Source organism: Xyrauchen texanus, chromosome 29 (assembly GCF_025860055.1).
Source record: "Xyrauchen texanus isolate HMW12.3.18 chromosome 29, RBS_HiC_50CHRs, whole genome shotgun sequence".
NCBI classification, from domain to species: Eukaryota; Metazoa; Chordata; class Actinopteri; order Cypriniformes; family Catostomidae; genus Xyrauchen; species Xyrauchen texanus.
The window spans coordinates 17,186,936-17,204,966 of NC_068304.1; the positions used below are offsets into that span (position 1 = coordinate 17,186,936).

General features: G+C 37.0%; 1 protein-coding gene across 1 annotated transcript; it reads left to right on the forward strand.

Annotated features, from left to right (window-relative positions):
• The first annotated feature begins 4,905 nt into the window (after positions 1-4,905).
• Positions 4,906-17,525, forward strand: slc17a8 (solute carrier family 17 member 8). The gene is made up of 12 exons (XM_052096769.1): positions 4,906-5,044; positions 9,464-9,719; positions 10,737-10,855; positions 11,783-11,897; positions 12,197-12,284; positions 14,639-14,725; positions 14,849-14,991; positions 15,161-15,310; positions 15,418-15,550; positions 15,646-15,756; positions 16,549-16,676; positions 17,181-17,525. Exons 1-12 carry the CDS (start codon positions 4,947-4,949, stop codon positions 17,523-17,525), a joined length of 1,773 nt encoding a protein of 590 aa, XP_051952729.1. The 5' UTR covers positions 4,906-4,946.
• Positions 17,526-18,031: the final 506 nt, after the last annotated feature.

Sequence of the window (18,031 nt, forward strand, 5' to 3'; positions counted from 1 at the left end):
AACTACTGTATATCTGACTGTAAGTTTTGTTTTCTGTCTAGTATCAAAATAAAGACTTAAGTTCTCAAAGTGGCATGATTTCTTGTTGTCATATTGACTTAAATCTTTATTGTCAATTCAATATTCTGAATTGAATGTCTAGCTAAACAAGGTTGCTGAAATATTAAAAGTAAATAATAGTTTAATTTACTTGCTACATATAGTGGCTTGCTTGCATGTTTAGGTATTCCTCCATTCTGGAAAAAAAACAAAAAAAAAAAAAAAAAACAGATTAGGTCTGTAGATGCTGCACTGTTTTCTTAAACAAATGTCTTTGGTTGAAACCAAAGATTCAGTTCAGACCACAACTTTCACACCATTAAAATGCCTACTGTTGCTGCACACTTGAACGACTGAAATTCAGACTTCAGATGAGCAACATAGGTCTTCATTCAATATACAGTAGCAGGGATTAGTGGACAAAATGATCGGCGTTTTAACACACTGTTGATCCTGTATATGCTCAGGTAGATAGGCTTACATATACTGCAGATGCAGCTGCAACAAAATTACATATAGAAATAAAACAATTTCACCCCAGAAATCTCATTATTCTTATTATGATGATTATTATTATTAATTCATTATACAGTAACAATGAATAAACAGGAAAGTTCATGGAAAAGTCATGAAAATACATTGGTAAAAAAGTGTGGGAACCCTGAAATTGAGGTGTGTATATTTTGTAAATCATTGACATAATTGTTACAGCTACATAGAACATTAGTTAAAATAAGGAAACTTTAATTGTTTAATTGAGTACCACAAGCAGTTGCAAAATAAGTAGGCCTAATGCATCAATTTAATTATTTTTTTAAAATCTGGTAACACTGGTATTTATTCAGCATGTACACCAAAAGTCTGATAATGACAGAAATAGTGATCATTAAAAGAATTCAGTAACATTTTTGTTTGTCATCTTGGATTGACAGTGACACCTAACAGCGTGGATGCAGCAGCAGCATCACTCAAATACTATAGTGTTCAGTTACAGATGCCTTTGTAGAAATTCACTATTCACATTAATAATGATTAATTTAATCAATGACTAAAATTTTCCAATAATATGGTGGTTATTGAGTTGCATTTGACTGTGCACATATGATCCTTCTAACATGGCAGTGGACCCTCTGTAGAATAATACAGCTTTTATAAGGTTATTGATTTGACTAGATTCTTTATCTCATGTAATGTAAGTGTCATAATTTTATACATGTTTCAGAATTACAATTCATTTCTTTAGGAGTAAACCTTTTTAAGGAGGAAAAAATTACTGATTGCACTTTTAAATATAGGGAACAGATAATGCATATCTCATTAATAGATATGATGATCGGCAACTCCACTTCTAGCTGAGGGAAAAGGTTGGAAGAATCATACAAGCTCTTTAATTTCAGGGTTACTGGAAATGCCCTTTCACCATTTTTGCTGAGAAAGACAAAATATGACATGCATGCAGTCAAGATATACAGTACATCTTTTCAGTATGTAGTCTCTGTGTACCAGTTGAGCAGCTGGAGTTCTCAGGAACCACAGGAGGCCTCAAGATGCTTCGAATGTAAATTAATGTACCATTAAAAACCTGATAGTTTACAGCACAGAAAGCTAACTGAACTTAGACACTAAAAGCTGTTGAAACTGCACAGGCAGTTTTAATGCCCTGTAAATGCATATTTACAGGAGAAAAGTTTTAAATGTGTCTCATTTCAGTCTATTTACATGATGTAAAGCACTTGTTAATCAGAGATCATAGTTCTAAACTGGTCTAAAGCTGGCAGCATAGGCAAAGTGTTTGTTTGTTACAAAATTTGTAGTCAATGCTTGAGAAAGGTTTTCTTGCCTCACAGCACATAGCACTGCTAATAGTTTCTGCAGACCATTAGATGTCACTGTAATCTTTAAAAATGGACAATCCATTAAACATGACCACCATGGAGCAGAGTTTCCTTTGGTCATATGTTTACAGGTGAAACTCGAAAAATTAGAATATCGTGCAAAAGTTCATTAATTTCAGTAATTCAACTTAAAAGGTGAAACTAATATATTATATAGACTCATTACAAGCAAAGTAAGATATTTCAAGCCTTTATTTGATATAATTTAGATGATTATGGCTTACAGCTTATGAAAACCCCAAATTCAGAATCTCAGAAAATTAGAATATTGTGAAAAGGTTCAGTATTGTAGGCTCAAAGTGTCACACTCTAATCAGCTAATTAATCCAAAACACCTGCAAAGGGTTCCTGAGCCTTTAAATGGTCTCTCAGTCTGGTTCAGTTGAATTCACAATCATGGGGAAGACTGCTGACCTGACAGTTGTGCAGAAAACCATCATTGACACCCTCCACAAGGAGGGAAAGCCTCAAAAGGTAATTGCAAAAGAAGTTGGATGTTCTCAAAGTGCTGTATCAAAGCACATTAATAGAAAGTTAAGTGGAAGGGAATGCACAAGCAGCAGGGATGACCGTAGCCTGGAGAGGATTGTCAGGAAAAGGCCATTCAAATGTGTGGGGGAGCTTCACAAGGAGTGGACTGAGGCTGGAGTTACTGCATCAAGAGCCACCACACACAGACGGGTCCTGGGCATGGGCTTCAAATGTCAAACGTCTTACCTGGGCTAAAGAAAAAAAGAACTGGTCTGTTGCTCAGTGGTCCAAAGTCCTCTTTTCTGATGAGAGAAATTTTGCATCTCATTTGGAAACCAAGGTCCCAGAGTCTGGAGGAAGAATGGAGAGGCACACAATCCAAGATGCTTGAAGTCCAGTGTGAAGTTTCCACAGTCTGTGTTGGTTTGGGGAGCCATGTCATCGGCTGGTGTTGGTCCACTGTGCTTTATTAAGTCCAGAGTCAACGCAGCCGTCTACCGGGACATTTTAGAGCACTTCATGCTTCCTTCAGCAGACAAGCTTTATGGAGATGCTGACTTCATTTTCCAGCAGGACTTGGCACCTGCCCACACTGCCAAAAGTACCAAAACCTGGTTCAATGACCATGGTATTACTGTGCTTGATTGGCCAGCAAACTCGCCTGACCTGAACCCCATAGAGAATCTATGGGGCATTGCTAAGAGGAAGATGAGAGACATGAGACCAAACAATGCAGAAGAGCTGAAGGCCGCTATTGAAGCATCTTGGTCTTCCATAACACCTCAGCAGTGCCACAGGCTGATAGCATCCATGCCATGCCGCATTGAGGCAGTAATTAATGCAAAAGGGGCCCAAACCAAGTACTGAGTACATATGCATGATTATACTTTTCAGAGGGCCGACATTTCTGTATTTAAAATCCTTTTTTTTTTATTGATTTCATGTAATATTCTAATTTTCTGAGATTCTGAATTTGGGGTTTTCATAAGCTGTAAGCCATAATCATAAATATTATATCAAATAAAGGTTTGAAATATCTTACTTTGCTTGTAATGAGTCTATATAATATATTAGTTTCACCTTTTAAGTTGAATTACTGAAATGAATGAACTTTTGCACGAATATTCTAATTTTTCGAGTTTCACCTGTATATAAAAAAAGTGTGTTCAATTGAAGAAATCACAATGCTGTTTCCAAATCATTCTACATTTTGCAAACAACACAAAAAGCCAAATGAACACATGATTTGATGAAAAGTGCAGTATGGACTGAATGTGCAGTAGCCAAAGTACAAAAACGCAGGGTCCCAAAACCCCCCACCCCCCTCCCCTTTAAGTCTGCACTGTTAAAACCAACACCCATAGTGTAGAATACACTCCTGCAGACCAACAATTTAATATTGATGACTTTACCTATGTCCTGTTATTTTTTGGTAAAGAATCCATAGAATCCAGTAAAGAATCATGAGCTTGAGTCATACATATTTTCAATTCATACATTTTGGTTGCAAAAGAAAATAATCAAAGTTTCTGGCAGTTATTCATGACACATCAGGAGCTTTGCTCTGAATGCCATTGCTTCAGTGAGACAGGTCCAGATTTTATTCATTCCAGTACTATTGAGGGACCAACAACAAGCATCAGTGAAACATAGCCTTAGAACCTAGCGCACGCAACACCACACAGAATACCAATGAACTTTTTAGACCTCAATATCTGTATATTTAAAGACCACTGCATTTTTGACGATTATTACATAAAACAGACATTCATGAGAAAAAAGTGCACTTCTTCACTAACAAAAAGAAACTGAACCTTTCTCTGGTTACAGAGCGAATAAGGACTTTTGAGCATGGGCTACAGTGCAATGGTACACACAGCTGGAACCTTTATGTCAGTGTTTGGTTGTTGACGTTGACGCGTTTGACCGGCACGAACCCCTGAAACTGTTTCTCAGGATAAGGTTTAGCTTGGGATTAGAGGACGCAGGGTTCTATTACACCTGCTCATATCATAGAACATTGAGCCTGAGATACTTGACTTTGCCATCAATCTTTAATGAACTCCGCTAGTCACTCTTTTCACCCTGTTGTCATAGGAGCCAAAGAGGGAGGGGATGGAAAACAGGTGGGTAGGATCTTCTCCTGATCTTGTGATCTTATAGCATCACCTTCTATAAGCTAATGGGACCGCTGGAGTTTCCATTACATCTACATTCATAATGCTGACACCATAAACCGAAAACACACAGAATTGTACTCTAGGAAGTTCTATGGCCTACCCGCATGAAGGATTGTACCCAGAGCCCTGGACTGCCGAGAAAAGCTTGTGAGACCATCAAATCCAAGTCCCTCCTCTTCTCTCTTCCATTCCCTGTCTCAGCATCTCTCCTCCTCCCCTCCAGCGCACCTAACCTAGCCCCAGTGAACCATCTCAGTCCAGCACAGGAGAGCATGTGCATCAGTGCATAGTGGATATCTGGCTCTCTTTTCTGCAAGAGAAAGACAAGTGTTTGTGGGCGAGAAGTGAGAGGGAAGGAGAGATGCCACTGGGGGGGTTTGCGGGTCTAAAGGAGAAGCTCAAACCAGGGAAGGAGGAGTTGAAGAACAATGTGGGCGACTCTCTTGGGAACCTACAGAAGTAAGTGAGATGACAGTAGAATCAGAATCTAAACACTGAGAGGAAGATGTAAGCTGCAGAGAACTGCTTATGTTATCACAGATTGATTTAGTTTTAAAATGAAATGATGTGTATGTAACATAGATTTTTGCATATATGGTTAATTTTTAAGTGCAATAATACTTTTTATAAAAGAACAGTGAATCATCATGCCATATAAAAAGCAATGACAAAAGAATACATAGTAAAAATGTGTTTCATGATTTAATATGACTAACTAAGGAGAGAGATCCTAGAATATACAGTATAGAACTATACAGAGTTCTAGAATGTTTCAACTTAAAAATGTTTTTGCATAAGCATTATGACATCATAATGTACTATTTGAAAAGCTGTTCAAAGTATTTGTAATATCCTTGTTGTTTCTCATAATACACAAATGTTTCAAATGAGTGGCATTAAATTCAAACTTATTAAACTGTTCATGTGTTAATATAAAATGTTGCAACAAGTTGTCTTTGCTTCTACTGTCAAGGCATCTAACAGTAACATTATTATTGCATTGTTTCTCACAAACTAAATATATTTACTAAAATACCTTCCCCACATTTAAAACGTTATGCAGTTTCATAGGCATTCAAGGTGTATCTAATATCTTGCACATCTCCAGAAATTAAAAACCTTAAGGTTCCACATTAGAGCTAGATATATGTCTGTTTTATATTTCTTGCATATTAGACAGCTTGATATGTCAGATAATGTAAACAATTTCCTGTGCTGTGTTATATTGACAGAACATCTTTTAGAGGTAGTGTGATACAGAACTACAAATAACGGAGAGTAATGACAAGATAGGGCCATCATATTATAAAAAAGTAGATATTCTTTATATGTAAAGAGAGAGAGAGAGAGAGAGAGAAAGATAGGGAGAGAGAGAATGGTTTGTTAAAACGGAATGCACACACTTAATAATTCAACAAGTCATTTAATATTTAGTTTCAGTCCTACTCAAAATGTACTTAATTTTTTAAAGAGTTTAAACTGTAATGAACTTCATTTAGATTTGTGTATAAACAGGGTACACACTAAGCATTTAAAATGCTATATACCTTATATAAATGGAGAGTATAGCAACAAAATTCCTTTTCCATTTCCAAAAGCAACACATATTACATTTTATTATAAAAAATAAAAATAGCAATGAATATTATTGCTTTTTTATTTTATTCATAAAATAGCAATGAATATAAAAACAGGCTTTTCCCTAACAGCATCAATATGTTTTACAATACCTGCTTTTGACTATACCATGAAACATGGTACTAATGAAAAGTGTGTCCATGATAAGAAAATATAATTGTAAGTAATTGTTTGTCACATGTTTTTTCTGGATTATGACAGATTGACAGCTTTTTTTTTTTTTTACAGTTTATTTGGAGAAAACCCACTTAAATAATTTTTCTGAATCTTTACATTGCTGTCAGACTCAGGGATCTGTCATGTGATCTCAAGAGAAGCAGGTGTTTTCAGTATTTTCAATAATTATTTTGCAGTTGTCTTTAGCTGCCTTTGTTTGTTTGTTTGTTTGCATTTTTTTCTTGAAATTTCCCTTTGCTACAATTTTTGAGAGTATTCTGACTGTTGAAGTAAATAACATGTTAATGTGACATTGTGTCCTTATAACGTGTAAACTGTTACTGTCTGTTGAAGGCAATCCTTGTAGAGTTCTGCAAATACCACATCACTCTGTGTACATAGAGATTATATGTAGGTCTTTACACATGTGTGTTCCCTGAATAGCTTCTGAAATATTGCACACCAAAAAATAAAAAAATAATTAAAAAAATGTCAGAGAGAGGTCTATTCTCATATACGTCATTGGTTAGATTTGACTTGGTTTAATAGTTTTCCACCTGATTTCTTATTCATGTCCTGAGTAAAGAGAATATCTACAAGGGAATAAATTTATGCTCTTGCAAGAATATAAGAAATAATTTGAAGTATTTCAATATTCTCAGGGTTGGTAGGGTTACTTTTTAAATGTATTCCACTACAGATTACAGAATACATGCTGTAAAATGTAATTTGTAATGTATTCTGTTAGATTACTCAAGGTCAGTAATGTATTCTAAATACTTTGGATTACTTCAACACTGGTAGATTTTTTTCACTTGTTTTGACTATAAAAACTCTGCCAGTACAGTAAGACAAAATACACATGTTAGAAATACATTCTCTGAAAAACCAAATATCTTGTGCAGTGATGTTTCTAAAAAAAGATCAATCAATTTGATCTTGTTTTAAGGATTTGTGGATATTTTTTCAGGAAAACAATACAAAAATTGTTATCAAGAATAAGATTTGTGCCCTTATTGCAAAGGTCTTACTAGAAAAAAGAAAAGAAATTATGATCTAATGTGAATTTTCCTCTAAACAAATATGATCGTGTCTGGTAACATGTGCATGTAAAATGGCTAGAAATAGCATTTTAGCTTAGCATAAAGCTAACAATTTACACAAGGTTTATTTCTATTTCTTGTGCTCCAAACTTACTTCAAACTTACTTCTCTGTCTGCTCGTATGAATGTAACACATCATAAGAAAGTGTTTCACCTCTGTTCAAATGCACTTTGGATTGCATAATTTTATGTATTAATGTTTTCCATCTGAAAGGACTAAATATTAAATGAAACAAATGACAATAAAATGCAAAGTAATCTCTTCAGTAATCAAAATACTTTTTTAATGTAACTGTATTCTAATGACCAATTATTTAAATTGTCCCTGTAGTGAAATACAGTTACTCATATTTTGTATTTTAAATACGTTTTCCCTTTACAGGGTTACTCCCCAACCCTGAATATACTATAGTCAACCAATAAAATAAAATAAAATTGATAAAAGGTATAGACAAAGCTTTTCTTAACTGAATAAAAGTACATGTTGTTCACAGTGGAACAAAATTGTGTGACTGCACCAGACCACGACTTGACCTTATTGTGCTTTATGTGCATGAACAATGCCACCAGTTCATCTTCTATACAAACCTCAGGGACAGGCTCTGCTGCGCCTCTTGAAATACAATGTTGCCTCATGATCCTCCATTCAGACTCCTCCAGTCTCCAGCTTTGAGTGAGCTCCTTCCTCTGCATGTGGAAGACCTCAAGAGTACATTTCAAAATAGACAGATGAAAGTAATTCCTGTGAGGTGCAGGATGAGAGGAAGATAGAGGTTGAGTAATGGAACAGGTGTGTGCTGGCAAGTGGGAAGCAGAGGGAGGGAGTAACAAACACAAAGTGACCTTTTCAATGCCACACTCTGGCAACTCTTGCTGGTTCACTAAGCAGAGAATACATTAGTTAGGAAACAGGTTTCACTCTGGTCTTCTGTTACATCATTCATAAATACAGTATATCATTTTATACAGCAATACTGTGAATCTAGACCAGCTATGGGATTTCCAACTCAAATAAGTGGTCTGGATTTGTTTGAAACATCAATTCTGGATTGACAATTCCTCCAGTTTGATTTCCTATGTTTCCAAGAATTGTCAAAATAGTCTAGAGACAACTTGTAAGAGATGGCGAAATTGTACATATCGTACAACTTGGCCCATATAGGACTTTTACTTCCAATCAATCAACAAACAGAATTTCAAATCGATACAATACAGGCATCAAAGTTGAGCTAATCTCCTATTAAACACTCCAGTTTAAGAAAGGAATGGTCTGGAAACAAATTTGGTTACTCATTCCATATTTATTATGTAATACAAATGACTAATGCATTGTATGCCAAAAACCTGTACGCTGCATCGTCTAAATCCAAACCTTCGATGTTTTCTTTCTTCTGTGGTAGACAAACGTTATTTTCCTGTTAAAATCATGATGTTGGTGTATGGTTTTGTTTAGGGATTACACACAATTTAGGGTTAGGTTTTTTTTGTACAAGCCAACTCCAATTTCTTACGATTTCACCATCTCGTACTATTATTATGACGTTTGGTTTACATTGCTGTCAGATCTTACATTTTAGATCTTACTTTATCAAATATGAGTATATTACCTTCAAACAGGTTCTACATTGATTTTTGAGAGGAATTGTCTATGGGTATGTCTCAATCAGCTCTCTGTTCAGTAGTCAGGGCACTGATCATGGAGGCGGCCATTTCTAGGGCTGTCACTATCGCGAAATTGTTCCAGTGCCCTGAAACATTCGCTCCCTTCACTTTCAGGGCTCATAATCATGTCGCAGCTGATGGAATCAAATGTGTCCCAATGTTCAGTGGATGAACACCCTTGCCAGTGCCCGAAATATACTGATTCACGACATAGGGAGCTAGGGAGAGGAAAGCTGATCGATAAGCACACTTTGTCTTTTTTGTCTTTTCTTGGGATAATTTTTCTCAATTTCTAAACCATTTCTTCCCTTCTGCGCAGGAAGATTGATGGAACTAATGTGGATGAAGAGGACAACATCGAGCTGACAGAAGAAGGTCGGCCTGTCTCTGCCCCTAAACATAGCCCACCCTTGTTGGATTGTGGCTGCTTTGGCCTTCCCAAACGTTACATCAACGCCATCCTCAGTGGCCTGGGCTTCTGCATCTCATTTGGCATCCGCTGCAACCTTGGTGTGGCCATTGTGGAAATGGTCAACAACAACACTGTCTACATCAATGGGACCGCCGTCATGCAGGTGATATCAGAAACATAAACTGATCCTCAACACTTAAGTGCTCACATCATAAAGGATAGTACACTCAAATATGAAAGTTCTGTCATCATTTTCTCACCCTCATGTCATTCCAAACCTGTATGACATTTTATTTATTTCTTCTGTGAAACACAAAAAGAGATGTTAGGAAGAATGTGAGCCTCAGTCACCATTTACTCTCTTTTTTCCATACAATGAAAGTGAATGGTGACTGAGGCTGTCACTGCTACATTTCCTTTTGTGTTCCATAAAAGAAAGTCATATGTGTCCTGGAACAACATGAGGGTAAGTAATTGATAACAGAGTTTTTTATTTTTGGGTGAACTATCTGGTTAATTTATCTTGTGATCACAGAGGTATGATTAGTTTAGTACTGCAGAAAAAAAAGGTACTATCAAAGCCACTTTAACACAAGAGTGTGTGTTAATGGGTAATGTTTGTAAATTCATCAGCTATTCAGAGGACTGAACCAACCATTATCTCCTTTTTTCATGGCTTGCTATCTCATCAATACATTTTTCAGTAGTTAGCTGCCACAATTTCCTGTAATTTTCTGTCGTAATATTGGGACGCATACACATACACACACACATTTTTGCAAGGTCATTTCAGTGCGTATGTCCTGTGATAACTCATTTGTCTTATTTTATTTTAATTGAACAGAAATGAAAATTCTGTTATCATTCACTCACCCTCATGTCAATCCAACACATATGACTTTCTTTCTTTAATAGATTACAAGAGGAGACGTTAGCCAGAATGTTAGGGACTGATAGACTCAGTCATCATTCACTATCATTGTATGGAGAAAAATGTAATGAAAGTGAATGGTGACTGAGGCTAACATTCTGCCTAACGTCTCCTTTTGTGTTTCATGAAAGAAAAAAGTGATAAAGGTTTGGAACAACAAGAGGTTGAATAAATAATCCATTTTCATTTCATTTCCAAAGATCCTCTACATTAAATAACAAGGTCTCCTCCGGTGTTTCCACCTTTTAGCCAGCTGAGTTCAATTGGGATCCAGAGACAGTGGGTTTGATACATGGCTCTTTTTTCTGGGGCTACATTGTCACTCAAATCCCTGGAGGATTCATCTCCAATAAGCTAGCAGCTAACAGGTGAGCCACATCCTAAAAGACGGGCTTCTATGTCACATCTGAATGAACATGTACTCCATTACACATATCCACAAATATTACATTCAGAAAGTTGTTTCAAGACCCAAGGGAACTCACGAGTGCAGTGGCCAGGGCTGCAAGGGTTAAATGTATGCCGAGTGTTGATTAGAAGGGGCGATATCGGTCTTGTAATAAAAGCCTCACAGGAACAGAGGACGCGTGGCTGACAGAGTTAATAATGAAAGATCCCGTCGCAGATCTTGTGCTGAAACACCAGCCTCTGGAATATTACAAGTGTCACTTACACACTGTTTTGGAAAAGAAAGAGGCAGATGGATGGATTAATTTGAGATAAAGGACAACTGAAAGGTCCAAAATGACTCTCTCTTGAGTAATCCAGCGATATAGCTCAACAGCAGTGTTTGAGACTTAGAATCAACAAAAGTCTCCAAATTCTCATTCTCATTTGTTATATTCATTAGAAGACTATGAGGTTGCTATAATACTTCAATCCACTACATAACTTCACCCCCACTCTTGTGCTTTTTTATATTGTCTTGTCTTGTGCGATATTTAGGGGTCTATCACATCATGTTTCTAAAGATACAGAATTTACAAGTTGCAAAAATGACAAAGCCACTCTCTAGGTGTCACTCACTCAACATGTAATATGATTTCAAAGCAAGAAATGCTCCTGAAAATGACTACTTTTAAAAATGGTTACATTTCAAAAGTGCAGAGTTAGGGATAGAACAAATTAATTCAGTTATTTAGAATCAGATTTACACACTTATTGTGTGTTTTTGCAACAAACCTTAAAACCTAAAATGGTTTGGGGCTGTACTGTGATGTAAGCTGTATTGTCATGTGTATTACTTTGTTTTAACTGAATTAATTAACATTACTTATCTCTGAATTTTTTCTCAGGGTGTTTGGGGCAGCAATTTTTTTGACGTCAGTGTTAAACATGTTTATTCCATCAGCTGCCAGGGTCCACTATGGCTGTGTCTTGTTTGTGCGAATATTACAAGGACTGGTGGAGGTAATAATCACATGATCCCATCCTCAAACTCATCCTCAAAAAGCCAAAAGTAGTTTGCAAAACTAAACTAACCTTTACCGCACTAATAGTTGGTTTTGCATTTATGAGTAAATTACTGCTCCATCTTCAGTGTAATTATGAACATAGTTACCATAGTCTGATTACAAGTATTTTAATATGTAATTTACTTTAATAACAAGTACTTGATTTTTTTGTAATCTGATTATGTAATCCAAATAACATGTAATCTGTAACTACCCAGCAATGGATACTGATAATAACGCATGATGTTGTAATAGGGTGTCACTTATCCAGCTTGCCATGGTATGTGGAGCAAATGGGCTCCTCCACTGGAGAGAAGCCGTCTAGCTACCACCTCTTTCTGTGGTAAGTAGGTTTCAATTTATAGAAAGGTGCAAGAGACCCTTGCTATAACAGAAATGACAAGCAAACATTGGTATGTGTTTATCTAGCTATACTTTAGGGGCAAATCATTCCTCAGAAGTTAGCTAAATCTAACAAAACATCAATTTGGGGACATCCTCAATTGGAAAGACCAGATTAATATACTTTCTGAATGGCAATGGCTATTGCATTATTAAATCCTAAATATAACAGAATGCTATTTATATCCTAGAAAGTAAAAAATGAAAACCTCCTATGCAGTTGAAAGTTTGAAGATTTGACATCCCTTAAAGTAAATGCATATCATTCTCTATCAAAGCTTTTGCTTAAAAGACCACTATGATTTAGTATGCCAATATGTCTGTAAAAAACACACGAAGACACAGATTTTCAGAAATCTGAGTCCAGCCACTGACCAGTGTCACAGAGGGCTTGGGGAGCTGGTAAAATACTCATTACTCCTGAAATACATTAAAATCACCATCTTCCGCAATAAACTGGTGCCACGACAACCTCTGCTTCAAACTCTTGACATGGCCACTAAATGAAGATGGTTTGCACACAGCTTCAATTTCTGTATGGGAAAGAGTTTGTCTTGTTGACACAAATTAAGCAGTGCCCTCTTCTCAGTTTCTAAAGCTCACTGAAGAATCCTTCCCTACAGTGGCAGATTTAGGCATAGGCGACATGGGCAGTTGCCCAGGGCAGCATCTTGCGGGGGGCACTCCTGGTCAACAATTTTGGGGGTGTTCTCATTTACTTGGGACTAAACAGCTGTGTGGCCACAAGGAAGCCACTTGTTAATGAGGCTGATCGAAAAAACTACTTAAATTCACAGGGAACATAAAGATTGGACTGTGGAGCAATGTAAATATGTAATGTGGTCTGATTAGTCCAGATCTATTCCAAAGCGATGGGCACGTCAGTGTAAAAAGGGAAGCGCATGAAGCGATGCACCCGTCATCCATAGTGCCCACTGTACAAGCCTCTGGTGTTATATTTTGGGGTTGCTTCAATTGGTCAGGTCTAGACTCAGCAATGTTATGCCACAGTAAAATGAAGTCAGCTGACAACCTGAATGTACTGAATGACCATGTTATACCATCGATGGATTTTTTTCTTCCCTGACGGCACGGGCATATTCCAGGGTGACAATGCCAAGATTCACTGGGTGCAAATAGGCCACCACAGAGTCCTGACCTTAACCCATTGAAAATATTTGGGATGTGCTGGAGAAGACTTTATGGATTGGTTAGACTCTCCCATCATCAATACAATATATTGGACAAAACTTAATTCAACTCTGGATAGAAATAAATGTTGTGACGTTGCATAAAGTTGTCAAAACAATGCCACAATGAATGCGCCGTAATCAAAGCTTAAGGTGTCAAATGAAATATTAGAGTATGTGAGGTTTTTTTGGCAAGGAGTGTACATTAAGACACATTTTCATTAAAATCCAATTTCCTGCAGCTGGCAACCTGTCTTTCAGCTGAGAGCTAAGGTATAATGTTTTTGAACATGTAACTGAGCAAGTCAGTTTTGTGAATTTGTAAGAATTGTCTTTAAAGTATTGATACATGTAAATGTTTTAATGTAAAATATTTTATCTTATCCTCACTTACTATGCTGAGAAAACTATAAGTAGGCCGTTGGTAAGTTGACATTACTCTTGTTTATTTGAGCATTGAAAATTTGCTCAATCAATAGACCTTATTCTCAATAGTACCATCTTTGATTTTTAAGGGGAATGAAACGAGGCTGTGAGGACAGACTTACATTCTCTTCATTGACATAAAGCTATCAAAAATCTCTTTTCTACAACTCGCCTGTCGTCTGGAGATGTTTGTCTACTGAAATTTCTTGAAAATATATTTTTCAATGATTCATCAGTGGAACGATCCAAAAACACTTTAAAAAACAGTCAATAACCAATGATGGCACTGATGTGAATAAGGTCTATATAGTGAGTTTGTGGCTGAACTATCTGTTTATTCAGCCAGTGTACGGGGGAATTATTTCGGCAGTTCCGTTTGGTGATGGTAGTGGCACAGAAGTTGCACCATTCAAATTTTATTGAATTCCCCCAAATATAACAATGTCTGAAGCTTAAACTAAAATGAACTACAATCAAAATGAACAGAACCAGTTCAGGTTTCTCAAATATGAACAAAAAAAAAACATGTCAGTTTTCCAAGGGCAACTATGAGGCAACCCAAGCAATGGCTTCAAATGTTTGAATTAGAATGAGGGGAATCTGTTGCAGGGTGAATAATTCTCTCCTCCTTAATTTAACTTTATTAAATACTCCTGGGTATGTGTGTTCTACTTGACAGGTTCTTATGCAGGGGCTGTGATAGCCATGCCACTGGCTGGAATATTAGTGCAGTATGTAGGCTGGCCCTCTGTGTTCTATATATATGGTAAGTTTAACATTGTTTCATGTTATACCCAAGGAATCTTGGAATTTAATCGAATTGTACCACATCATCCATCCATCGATTTTGCTGTTAAAATGATCAGTTTTACATCTTACTCTTATCCAGGTGTGTTTGGCATTATATGGTATACATTCTGGCTCCTCTTAGCTTATGAAAGCCCAGCGGTACACCCAACCATCAGTGATGAAGAGAGGACATACATAGAGACCTCTATAGGGGAGGGAGCCAGTTTAATGAGTGCAATTGAGGTATAGTCTAAAATGTTTGATGCATAAATTATTTAACCCTTTAAGAATTTGGAGTTTCTTAACATGTTTATGTACTAATTATATTCAGCTGTTCTGTAGTTAAAATGTTAAAATGGTTTGCATGAAAATAGGGATGTTTATCCAAGTATTTTAATGAATCTCTCCATAGAAATTCAAAACTCCCTGGCGTGAATTCTTTACATCCATGCCTGTCTATGCCATTATTGTGGCTAACTTCTGCCGCAGCTGGACCTTTTACCTCCTGCTCATTAGTCAGCCAGCTTACTTCGAAGAGGTCTTTGGGTTCCCCATCAGTAAGGTGGGCTGTTCCATGTGTTAAACTACAATGCCATCTTTAATTGAAATTGCTCTCCTTTTGCTGAACAATTCTCTACAGAAATAACTAATGTTGATGGGCTCTTTCAGGTGGGCATTTTGTCAGCTGTGCCCCATATGGTGATGACAATCATCGTGCCGATAGGAGGCCAGCTGGCTGACTACTTGAGGAGTCGGAAGATCCTCTCTACTACAAATGTGCGCAAAATCATGAACTGTGGAGGTAAGCAAAGTTCCCCAGAAACGTATAGGTAAAGAGTTTAATTTCTATGCCACTAGCTTAAGCTAATGTTCCTTATAATGTGCCATCATCCACAGGTTTTGGTATGGAGGCCACATTACTGCTGGTGGTGGGATTCTCGCACACACGTGGAGTGGCTATCTCATTCCTCATCTTGGCTGTGGGCTTCAGTGGATTTGCAATATCAGGTGACACATGAGACAGATTTCAGTCAACAGACTGCTGCCATTCTCAACGGCTGTGTCCAAATACTTGCTGGCTCCCTGCCCAGTCTTTCGGTGACTTAAAAGTCAGTGTCTCCGTGTAAAGGTACCTCCTAAGGAAACTGGTTTAAGACAATCTTCCAAGGCACCATAATGTCACATGTGATTATCTAGAACAAATTTAAAAAAGCCAGAGACATAGACATAGCCAGGCAAATATTAAATGACAACAATGCTTAAGTCTTTGTAAACATTTTGTGGAATTTTGACACAGAAGATTCAAATGAAAATTTTGGAATAAATTAATTTACTTCTTTCAACCACGACAACAAATGCCTTTCTTTCTTTTTTTTGCTCCTACCATGAACCCCTTGTACAGTATTGTGTTATAAGTAGGGAAGAATATAAAAAGATGCCTTTAAAACGGATCTTAATAGACAAGATGTTGCACAAACATAGGATATGGACATGCCTAGATGACCTTAAAAGGCAGCATATTTAAATTTTCGGACAAAGCCAACATAATTAATTCCCCATTGCTGATACTGTATGCAGGCCATATATGCTGCTTATTTTGATTCTAGCATTGTCTCAAAATGTGCTAGAAATTTTTTTTGTAATATATATCTGCAAATATATTGTGGTATTGTGGATTCACTTCTTAGTTGTGTGATTTGGCATGTGGGTCACTCATTTATTTGGTTTTGCAATATTGCTATCTGAAATTACAGCAAAGATGTCTACAGGTGTGAAATGCATCTCTGTTCCGCATCACAGGTTTTAATGTTAACCATCTGGACATAGCCCCTCGCTATGCCAGTATTCTTATGGGTATCTCCAATGGAGTGGGCACTCTGTCTGGTATGGTATGCCCCATCATCGTTGGGGCACTCACCAAACACAAGGTATTTAACTTTTGATCTTGTGCTTGTGCATTCTATTAGAAAACTTGATATTATTCTTAATCTCAGCTAAAGATACAAGCTTGCACCTCTGTATAAAGCTTCCTTATTTCATGTTGAAATAAGTTTCTCCATATTAAGCAAGAGGAAATGTGTGTGGGTGTGGGGGGTTGGGGTGGCAGCTGGAGATTTCCCTGGAAAACTGCAGCCAAACATGATGTACAGCATGTCAATTATTAATTGTAAAAACATTGTCATGTTCACATAAATGTAATGAGATCAGGCTGTAAACTTTGCCATTTGGACACTTTAGCCACAATTAAAAATGCATGGTTCCCTTTGAATAATATACAAAAATATGGCAAAATATAGAAAAGTGAACATAATTCTGAGGAAAGATCTAGCATTATTTGCCGATGTCATTTGGTTTGACATTTTTTATGCAATGCAATGCAGCTCAGAAATTAAGTGTGAATTCATTTCATTACGTTTCTTTGCCTTCAACAGACTCGTCTGGAGTGGCAGCATGTCTTTGTGATTGCCTCCATGGTGCATTATTCTGGCGTGATATTCTATGCCATCTTTGCCTCGGGTGAGAAGCAGGACTGGGCTGATCCTGAGAGCACTAGTGATGAGAAATGTGGGATCGTTGGGGAAGATGAGCTGGCTGATGAGACAGAGCCCAGCAGTGACAGTGCTCTGGCAACTAAGAAGAAGACCTATGGAACCACAGATAACTCCTCAGGGCGCAAGCAAGGCTGGAAGAAGAAGAGAGGTGTGACCATGCAAGACGATGAAGATCACGGATCAAATCATTATGAAAATGGGGAATATCAAAACCAGATTCAATGACATTCTGGACATCAGAAACCCAGGACTGCCCTCTCATCCAAAGAGTGGTGAGGTGTATTTATTGAAGTAACTGGAAAGAAACCCCACCCTGGGACTGCAACATTCCATTTGACATTTAACACAATGATGTTTTATTTATGAAGACGTATTTTAAATGGCTTCCTATATAATTTCACCCTGCTGTAAAATCTGATGAAAGAACTGTAACACGAGAACTATCAATGCTCTGTGCATAGTTATTTTGAATTGGCAATTCTAAGCCTTACGCTGGAGTCTGCATACAATGGCTCAAAAAAGATGTATTCAAATGTATGAATTTCATTCATTAGATAAATAATAAGACAAGAGGTGACTTTTCTTAGGCATTTTTTAAATCTAATCAACTGATTACATTTTTAGAGGAACTGAGTTCTAAGTTCACGCAGGTGTCTTAGCAGAGTAACCATAATTTAACACATTATTTATGAACATGTTCCTGTAAGTTTGACAACCAAATTGTGTCCAAA